This window comes from Merops nubicus, unplaced genomic scaffold, assembly GCF_000691845.1.
Source record: "Merops nubicus isolate BGI_N331 unplaced genomic scaffold, ASM69184v1 scaffold18328, whole genome shotgun sequence".
Lineage (NCBI taxonomy): Eukaryota > Metazoa > Chordata > Aves > Coraciiformes > Meropidae > Merops > Merops nubicus.
The window spans coordinates 562-11,114 of NW_008623872.1; the positions used below are offsets into that span (position 1 = coordinate 562).

The window sequence follows — 10,553 nt, forward strand, 5'->3', positions numbered from 1 at the left end:
GAAGTTCTGGACTCTGAGGGTGGTCAGCCCCTGGCCCAAGCTACCCAGAGAGGTGGTGGAGGCCACACCCCTGGAGACACTCCAGGTCAGGCTTGATGGGGCTCTGAGCAACCTGCTCTACCTGGGGGTGTCCCTGCTCCCTGCAGGAGGGTTGGACGAGATGACATTGAAAGGTCCCTTCCCACTCAAACCAGTCTATAATTCTATGATTCTACAGTTCTGTGATTCTGTGACAGGTATAACCCGGCCCTACAACAGCAAAGTCCTCAACGAGACGTCACCACCCTCCAGGCAGCTCCAGCAGAAGATCAGGCCAGGGGGAGGACAGTGCTTCATATGTTCTCTGATGAAATCCCTGAATTTCAAGAGGTGTAGACAAGCTGTGTGCACATCAGCTGCCCAGTAGGTGTCCTGTCCCCTCCAAGAGACCCTGGATGTCTGACACATCCTCACGGGCTGGCGGATGGACACAGGAGATGAGGAGAGCTGTGCCCTGCTGCAGTGGCTGCTAAAGGCCAAGGGTGTCTTCCAGGGAACCAAGGCCAGGCTCAAGCAGATGAATCTTTACACTTATCTGGAGCCACAAGACCCAAATCACCTTGTTGAAGGCCAGGCTGAGACGTTTCAGTTCAGGAAAGGGAGCAGGAGCATCCTTAGGCACGGAGAGAGCTGGTGGAGCCCTGGAGGCAGGTGCTTCTCCCTCCCTGGGAACAAACTTGAAGAGAGGAGGAAGGTGGTGAACAGAGACACTGCTCCAGAGGCCTGGTGTCAGGAGACCCATTCCGTGGCAGGGTATCACCCTCCTGAGCCAAATAACAGCTCTAATTTGAAGACCTTTTGGCTCATAGCCACTTCAGAGGTTGTCTCATGGCACCTTGCTTTGACCTCTGGGTGTACTTTGACCTTTACGGTGGGAGCCCTGCTGAGTGAACCTCAGCTGAGAGGCTTGGGAAGGGAGGTTCTGAAGCTCACACCCCAAATCACAGGTCAGCCAACGGTTCTTACCAGTGCTGGGTGCTTCTGAGAGGCAGAAATGTCCCCTGCAATAAAACACAAGCAAAGGGAGAGTTTCTACACAAAGCTGAGCACCAGGCCAGCACCAGCCACGGCAAGGCTGGAATTACCCTGGAGTGACAGGATCAGCATCGGGCAGGATGTGGCTCCATGGCAATACGTGCCCAAGGTGAGGGGGCTGAGCCCCATTGCTCCAGGTAAGGTCCACGTCTCTCAGACACAGCAGAACCCCTGCTACTGGCCCCAGGGCAACCAGGAGCTCCCCGTGGGGGGATTTTGGGTTGGAGTCTCACCGTGAGCATGAGGCCATGCCCACACCATGCTGCTATTGCCAGGCAAGCACCACCCCACTGCCTGTTTCACAAACACCCAACACCAGGGGCTGCTGCAGAGAGCCAGGGAGCAGGAGAAATGCTTGGAGGAGCCCCACCAGCAGCCTCCACCACACTCCGATCCACACGGAAGGCTCCAGGCAGGCTCCAGATCCAGCCCCTGGTGATGTTGTGTGCATCACACTTCCATAAGGACATCTGGAGGAGAGAGCTGACAGACCCCAGGAATGAGACCTGTGGGGGGGCTACCTACTCACACAACCTCCCTGCCCTCTGCCTGCCAAGGATCCACAATAATCCACTTCCTAACTCTCTTTTTTTTTTTTCCCCATTTTTGCCACTTTTCCTTCTAATCAGCATGAAATGTCTCCTCTGGAGCAAGCTGAGCAAGCTACCCTGGAGAAGTAACAGAATCCCAGCATGGTGGGGGTGGAAGGGACCTCTGGAGATCATCTCCTCCAGCCCCCCTGCTCCAGCAGGTCACCCACAGCAGGGTGCCCAGGGTCACAGCCAGGTGGGTTTGGAATCTCTCCAGAGCAGGAGACTCCACAACCTCTCTGGGCAGCCTGCTCCAGGCTCAGCCACCCTCACACCAAAGAAGTTTCTCCTCCTGCTCAGGTGGAACCTCCTGGGTTCCAGTTGGTGCCCGTTGCCCCTTGTCTTGTTGCTGGGCACCACTGACAAGAGGCCTCATCCTCATCAATCATAAGAGGCTTCATCAATCTGAGAAGATTGAGTCTTCTCTTGACCAGGTTCAACAGCCCCAGGGCTCTCAGCTCTCCCCCATAAGAGAGGTCTGGGAGAGAGAAAGGGACCCTGCTGCCTGAACCATGGGAGATGTCTGCTCTGGGGTGACTCATGCCCAGTAAGCTCCCAGAACACAGAGGGACTGTCCAGGTTTAGCTGAGATGTCTAAAATGGTTCCATGCATCCTTCCCTCCCCGCTGGAATTTTGTCAGGCTGCTTCGCTCACCAGCACACCTCCAGCAGAGCCTCCCCTTGGCACCATGGGGTCCACCCCCCACCCAAAACAGGAGAGAAGTAGGAGCTGCTCACCCATCCTCTGCGGATCCATGTGGTCCTGCAGCACCCCATCCCCAAGCTGTCCCCTCGCCGCTTCCAGCTCCACTGGTGCCTCCGTGTCCTCCCGCAGCGGTGGCCCGGGCTGCTGCCAGAGCCTGCTCGGGGGCTTGCACCACTCCACCCCGAAGCTGTCCTCTGCTTGGTGCAGGGTGGGGACAGCTGAAATCCCGTTCCTGTCCAGATCCAGCTCCCTCAGCCTACGGGAAGGGGAAATTCAGGAGAAGATCCCCAGTGGCTGCTCGGCCACCCGCCCGCCGGGCTCCGCAGAGCAGGGAGCTGACCCACACCCGTCTCCTCGCCGGGGGTCCCAGCAGCAGGGTGGAGCCATCGGAGACACACACACCCCACCACCCTGTTCCTCCTCCTCTCCAAATCCTGACCACGGGCTCAGGCCTCAGCCCAGCCCAGCGTTGCCCATGACATCCATGCCCAACACTGACCCAAGAGACACAGAACCACAGAATCCTTTGGGTCGGAAGACACCTTTAGATTTCTGAGTCCAAATGTTCCCCCAGCACTGCCAGGTCCCCACTGATGCGTGTCCCTCAGCACCACAGCTCCACGGCTTGGAAACACCTCCAGGGATGGGGACTCCACCACTGCCCTGGGCAGCCTGGGACACAACTGGACAGCCCTCAAGGGGAACAAATTGTTCCTCAGGGCCAAGCTCAACCTTCCCTGGGGCAACTTGAGGCCTTTTCCTCTTGTCCTGTCCCTTGGGGGCAGAGCCCCGATCCTCCCCTGGCTCCAGCCTCCTGTCAGGGAGCTGTGGAGAGCCAGAAGGTCTCCCCTGAGCCTCCACAGCTCCAGGCTCAGCACCCCCAGCTCCCTCAGCTGCTCCTCACCACACTTGGACTCTAGACCGTTCCCCAGCAGCTTCACTGCCCTTCTCTGTCCATGCTCCAGCCTCTCAAGGTCTTTCTGGGAGGGAGGGGCCCAAAACTGACCCCAGAATTTGAGGTGCAACCTCCCCAGTGCTGAGTCACCTAGTACTAAATTCACCTCTTGTTGAGAATTGAATGGACAAGGAGACCCCCTGGCAGTTCTGTAAATCACCCAGGGCTCTGATGAGCTGTTGTCCTACCAAGATTCCCAGTTCCACGTTCCCATGGAAGTAAGGAAGAGCAGGAACACAAAGCTCTGCACTCCAGCCCTGCAGTCTCATGCCCAAAGCTCAGCCACTCCCTCTCCTCTATCGTGAGCACTGTGGACAATGGGCTGTTTCCACCCAGAATGTCCTGGCAGAGCCAGGGTGAGCTGCTGCCAGGTCCTTCCTTACCTGCAGAGGCGAGACAGGCTCACAAAGACACTCGGGTCTGACAGACGATTGTCATCCAGGGACAAGACCTCCAGAGATGGAAACCTTAAATGAGCAGAGCTGTGGATACAAAGAGGCTCAGTAATACCACGCTCTAGCAAAGACAGGTCAAACTCACATCCTTTGATGTCACCACAGGAGATGTATCCACCAGGAGACTGGATTTGGGCTGTTTTTAATAGAAAATTGATATCCCACCTCAAAACAGCTAAATTGGATCGGCCCAAACAACCATCTAGCTCAGCATCTTCTCTCCAACAAGTGGACACCTTGGCATGGAGACTGTGGCTAAGCCACACGTGAAGGGTCTAGTGAAAAACGAATAAATATCATACTACTCACAGGGCTGGGCCACCTGACAGGACTGCTGAGGTTCCAGAGGTTCCTCTCCAGCACCTGCTGGCAGCAGCTGTGGTGGGTGACCCGGAGCTGAGCTGGGGTGACACTTCCCTGCTACCCAGCACTGGACATTGGGTTATTTGATCTTCCAGCGTGCAAGGGAAGAGCTGCAGGGCCCGCTGATAAACCCCAGGCTGTCCACCCTGGCCGCTCACCGCCGCCTTGCCAGCCCCACCGCCCCACCACCCCGCGCCCCACCAGCACCTCCTGGCCAGTCCCCCATCCACTTACTCCCAGGAGCCCGCCAGCTCCAGGGGCAGAGACCGGAGCCCGTTGGCCGTCAACCGAAGGACTTTGAGCTTGGACAAATCTCCCAGCGTCCAAACGTCCTGGGGGGATAAGTTGTTGTAGGAGAGGTCCAGATCCTGAGGGAAACAGAAGAAACAATCCCCTGGAGCAAAGAACAATCTCTGTTGGCTTTCTCCACGTGGATGCTAAATATTTACAGGAGACATTCAGTCATGCTACCACCCGCCCTCGGGTGATGCTGGGAGTGTCTCTGACTTCCAGGGACTTCACTCACGGGACACAGTGACTTCACATGTGACTCACGGGACAACAGCCAGGAGAAAGCCAAGGAGAAGACTCTGCTGGTAGTAAGGAGAAGGGCTTCTGGGATACAGCAGCAGGAGTAGTTCTGCTGGGGCATTACAGTAGGCTACATTTTCCCAGGAGGAGCTCAAAGCACTTTGCAAATCAATTTAATAGGAATTTCCAATAAGCCTTCCCTGGGCTGATTTCTCCAGGCTGTCAGCAAACGAGGTCGTGGACACTGGTCGTGAATGAAGCTGAGATCCACAGAGGCATGGCAGGAAGGGGAGTTTAGGTAGGTCCCTTCCCCACTTTTTGTAGCTGCTGCCAGTGACAGGGCTGCTCACACAGGGATGGACAGGATCAGTCTTGGCCTTGTGAGCCTTGAAAATTTGGTTCCCCATCATCTGAGCATGTGTCCACTGACTGAGTCAAACCCTTGAGTGGGTTACCAACAGTGGTAAGAGAAACATGGGAGAAGCTCTTCTACATTTCAAGGATTTGGGGACCTCCCAAAGCCTGCATGCAGGAGGGAGGACAGGATCTGAGCACACAGAGCCGACAACCAAGCCACCAACAACTCTTTGAATAAGACAAGAAGAAAGAAACCTTTTAAAGCAAAACTTCATATCCAGCAGCAATCAGAAACGAGAGAAATCCAGGCAAGGGCACCTCCCAAACAGAGCAAGTACAGCTGAGCCAGAGCCTGAGCTCTCCACAGCAAGAGACCCATTCCAGGCTGGAGGGAGAGGACAACTGGAGCACAGCTGTTTGTTCTTAGGAGCCATTTTGTCTCTTTTTTAAAGAAAAAACCCAAACTGACCCCTTAGCTGTGTAAAAAAAGCAGCCCTTAAGTTGGGGAGACTGCAGACACCTATCTGGAGAGGAGGAGGACAGGATGCAGAGAGGTAGAAGACATAGTATGGAGGAGGATGGAGATAGTGGACCACACAGCATCAGGGAGGCGACAGATGCCACAAGTGACCAACGTGCTGCAGGGAGAGATTCCTACAGCAAAGGGGGTGGCCCAGCACCAGGGAAAACAGGAATCCTGTGGCAAAGGGGCTGAGCGATGCGGATCTGTGAGGGATTGCTCTGGGAGGAAGCAAGATGTGAAGGTCCTTGAGGAACACAGCGGACCTCCTGGAGTTACAAGGAAGGTGCTTTGGAGAACTCACGCTGCAGGGACAAAGGTCAATGCTACATGTAGGCTTCAACGTGCTGTTTTGGGAGGAGATGAGTGATGAGTGATATCGCAGAGGCCCTTTATCTTGCCTCCAAATGCAGGAAGTCTCCAGCAGTGATTTTCAGGTCTCTCAGTCTATTCAAGGAAAGTTCCAATGTCCGCAGTCCTGGAAACTTCCGGAAGGGCTCTGCAAGGGTGGCAAAGAAAACGCCCCAGCGGGTCAGGAACAGCAACAACAAACCCAACCACGCTGGACCCAGCTCTGGAATGGGCCCAAACCAGCAAGAACGAGAGCTCAGGTATCACGTGGAGGCATGTTTGAGAGCAAACACCAGCTCAGGTGGTACAAGACACACTGCTCCACCAGCCTGCTCTTACACATCTGGTTTCTCTTCATGCCTTTGCTCCCACCCCAAAGTGGATTATTGCTTGAAGCCACTGATGGCAATTTTAGTGTCTGTTTTACTGGGTATAAATAGATTTGCTTTTTTTTCCCTTCTTCAAACGAACTGAGCCCACGACACTGGATTTGGATCCACCTCCCAGCTCTACCATGAACCTTCTGAGCCTTGGGGATGAGTTGTTTCCTTTATCCTACGCTTCTAGAAATTAAACAGGGATTTTCTTTGTAAAGAGCTTTGTTTTCTAACAATGAGCAGGATACCACAGTGACACACAATTGTCCTTACAATAAAGGGAATTAGCACAGGGAATTCCACTAGGTGTATCTTAAACCTCTTTCCAAAGCTCTAAACCTTTGCTCACACAAGCGTGAGCTTCCCCAGGTTGAAAACCTGGTTGAAACCAGGTTGAAAACTCTTTTTTTGGCAGGGCAATCCCTCACCTAGCCTCAGCAGGTTCTCAGCAGCATTTATAAAAGCAACGCAATAAAATTTCTCAAAATCATCTTCTTTAGCCTGAAAAATAAATAATAAAAATAAATCATTCCACTCCAGCACTAAACTGATCTGAAACAACTGGATCTCTCTTTTTCTCAGAATGCCCAAATCACAGCATTTCCCATAATTAAGTCTTCATTTGATTTTCTATGGAGAACACCCCTCAGAGTATGAGTTTAATGCACAAGCTGCCTCACTGACCAACATCCAGAAGACCTAGACTAGTTGAACACCAAAGCAAAGTCCCTCTGTGTCCTCACTGCTGACCTTGCTCCCCTGGGTGTCTCACAGGGCTCCTCGGATGTCTCATAGAACAAGAGGAAACAGGCTCAATTTGCCCTAGGAGAGGTCGAGGTTGGCCCTGAGGAACAATTTGTTCCACTTGAGGGTTGTCCAGGGCTGTGCCAGGCTGCCCAGGGCAGTGGTGGAGTCCCCATCCCTGGAGGGGCTTCCAAGCTGTGGAGATGTGGTGCTGAGGGACATGGGTCAGTGGGGACCTGGCAGTGCTGGGGGAAGAGTTGGACTTGATGATCTTAAAGGTCTCTTCCAGCCAAAACAATTCTATGACTCCATGATTCATACCTACACGTGACCCAGAAATGTATCCACACTACAAATAAGCATATCAGACCATCACAGCACCAAGAGACAACCCTGAAAAGACACTAAAAACCTACCAACACTTCAGCTCATTTTCTCTTTGCATAGCAGCTTAGACATTAACCCAATTAAACATCACTTCTCAAGCTGAAGCTGAACTCCTACCATAGTTGAGACAATCCCTAAACTCAAAACCTAGTATTTTGTGAGGGGATGTAAGTGGGGAAGGGGCTAAAACCAATAAAGACCAAGTTGATTTGGTTATGAAGGCATGAACCAAAAGTCTGTAGGATAAATCCCAGAATCCCAGCATAATGGGGTTGGAAGGGACCTCTGGAGATCATCTCCTCCAACCCCCCTGCTCCAGCAGGTCACCCACAGCAGGGTGCCCAGGGTCACATCCAGGTGGGTTTGGAATCTCTCCAGAGCAGGAGACTCCACAGCCTCTCTGGGCAGCCTGCTCCAGGCTCGGCCACCCTCACACCAAAGAAGTTTCTCCTCCTGCTCAGGTGGAACCTCCTGGGTGCCAGTTGGTGCCCGTTGCCCCTTGTCCAGTCGCTGGGCACCACTGACCAGAGTCTGGCCCCAGGCGTCTGGCCCCAGCCTCTTGTCCCCTGGGGGCCCTTTAGCTCCTGCTGAGCACCGATCAGATCCCCTCTGAGGCTTCTCTTCTCCAGCTCAGCAGCCCCAGGGCTCTCAGCCTGTCCTGGCACAGAGATGCTCCAGGCCCCTCAGCAGCTTCGCAGCCTCCACTGGACTCTCTCCAGTAGCTCCTGGTCTCTCTGGAACTGGGGAGCCCAGAACTGGACCCAGGACTCCTGGGGTGACCTCACTGGGGCAGAGTAGAGGGGCAGGTAGAATCTCCCTTGACCTGCTGGCCACACTCTTCATCATGCACCCACTCCTCCAAACCTTTTCACATCTGTCTGGCTCACCTTCCTGCATTTAGGAATCATAGGATTTTCAGGTTTAGGTTGGAAGGGACTTTTAAAAGTCATCTAGTCCAACCCCCATTTAACGTGTGTTTTCTCTAATCTCTTGACACTTGTGTGCTAATATGGTAAATTTTTCAGCTGCTAAAGCAGTTCCCAAATGCTTCTTGAGTCCCTGGTACTCACGGAGACCAGATATTGGCTGCTTATGTTCACAGAGCACAGGTCAGAGGGGTTCTTCAAACGGTGCTGTTTCATCTGCAAAAACCAAAGAAACACAAAGGGTTAATCCTATAGCAATCCTGAAGGTCGCGCCCCGGGACCAGAGCCCCCGAAGGAACCCTCAGCTGCCCCCGGGTTAGGGGGGCACGGGGTGGGTGCCTTGGATCATGCGAAGTGAGGAGAAGGTGGCAGGGAGGTGGGAAGGAGAGGCAGCTATGGAGTCCAACCTCCAGCTCCACAAAGCAGTACCAGAAAGTCTGGGCAATAACAGAGGAAATCTGCACTCACCAGAAATTGCTCATCTAGGACATTGTCTTGGTTACTTTCTTCCATGGTAGCAGACTCTGGAGGCTTCCTCCTCTGCTGTGGTGTCTTCCAGGGGGTCCCCTTCTCAACCCAAGACCTTGGGGTAGCTCTGCGTGCCAGCACCCAGGGCCCAGACCCTGCACAATGATGGACCAAGGCAGATGAGAGGGTAAGATGACCATGTGACCTTCTAAATGTCCTCTTCTCAAAGTAGCTGCAGTCTGCCTGGTGTTTCAGCCCAACAGTGAAACCCACCATTTAAAAATCTTCTAGATGGCAAAACACTGGAGTATAAAGTCTTCAGTGACCATGAAGTTAAGATAGGAACATCAAAGCTACATGCAGAGCCATGAAAGAGGAGGGAGATGCTACTTTATAGGTGCTCATAGATTGCAGACAAAGAAATATGGGCTGGAGGAGCCTTCTGGAGATCTCCAATCCACCCTCCCACCCAAAGCAGGACCATCAGCAACTCTGGATCTGTCAGTCGTGGCTTTATCCTAGTGATTCCTTCAGGTAGCTGTAAGCCACAATCTCCCCTTGGACTCCTCTTGGCCAGATAAAAACCAAGCCCAGCACCCTCAGCCTAGAAGTTCCCACGCTCTAGACCCCTGACCAGCCTAGGAGACCCCTCCACCATTTCTCAAATCCTAGAAGACATTTCTGCCATTTTAAAGCATTTCAGAGATGTGAGTCTCAAAGCCCAGAGAAAAAAAGGAGATGTTCTGGCTCTGGAGAGCTGCTGGAGAACCACACTATGCTACCCACATGCCTGCCTGAAGCTTCCCTCCTGATGGCATGTGGAGATGGCTCCTGGACCCCTCATTTATGTGCCCTCAACATCCTGCCCTCTTCATTTTGATGAAGTTTTAAATTATTGCAAGACTTCCTGGGCACTGTTTGAAGTTCTGCTACCAACTCTTAGCTGTGTTATCAGCTGCGATGTCGAGACAGGCAACTGCAGCTGAAGGTACCCTTGATCTGGCCCAGCACCAGGGTGGATGGTGGACCTGCCCCTATGGACACGACCTTATTCAGCAGGGAGACTTCACCAGCAGCACTCAAAGAACTGTCACCTTCTCCACTTGCGTGCCAAGCACTCCTGGCAGGGAAGCCATTGGCTGCATACTTGCTTTCACCACCCATTTTATACAGTCCTGTTGTAGCCATCTCAACCTTCAGTGCTCCTGGGGAAGGCAATAAAGATGAAAATGGGTTAAAATTGTCACCAGCTCTAATGTTCAGTTGCTTTAAAAGGGTCTTCCCAAGCGTAGGCATGAATTAAGTGACAACTTGATGTCTACCATACCCCTCACTCCTCCTTCCGCCATCTCCTTTCCCTTGTCACTTTTTGTGAGAAAAGAACCACATGTTCACTGCTCCCTAGACCTCAGAAATGAGCTTCCAAGGTGCTGCATCGCTCTCATCCTGTGCCTTAGAGCAGGAGATGGTCTCCTAGTGCCATCTGATGGTGTCTGCACACTTGGACATGCTCTGACATCCCACGGCACAGCTGGACTAAGGCGTGTGTGCCCGGTGGAGGCATCTGGGGAAGGTTTCAGCACCTCGCAGCGATGCTCAGCACGATATGGGTGATGCCACCAAGATGGCAGTGGCACAGGGTGCACCAGGACACCGGCCAGAGCACACGCCTGCGACACACTCTGAAACCTAACACACCCCCTACAGACATGGACCCCTAAACACACCCCCACACCACCACCCCCAGCA

The 10,553-nt window shown here is 53.3% G+C and overlaps 1 protein-coding gene across 1 annotated transcript; it reads right to left on the reverse strand.

Moving 5' to 3' along the window:
- Nucleotides 1-598: 598 nt before the first annotated feature.
- LOC103777666 (X-ray radiation resistance-associated protein 1-like) lies at nt 599-10,153 on the reverse strand (the record flags this gene model as incomplete). Its single annotated transcript, XM_008945227.1, has 11 exons — nt 10,132-10,153; nt 9,908-10,009; nt 8,805-8,959; nt 8,481-8,552; nt 6,708-6,780; nt 5,953-6,050; nt 4,378-4,511; nt 3,709-3,807; nt 2,403-2,626; nt 1,006-1,040; nt 599-715 (listed from the first exon to the last, which is right to left on the reverse strand). Coding segments are annotated over exons 1-11 (1,131 nt in total), but the record flags the coding sequence as incomplete, so codon positions are not given.
- Between the last annotated feature and the right edge of the window lie 400 nt (nt 10,154-10,553).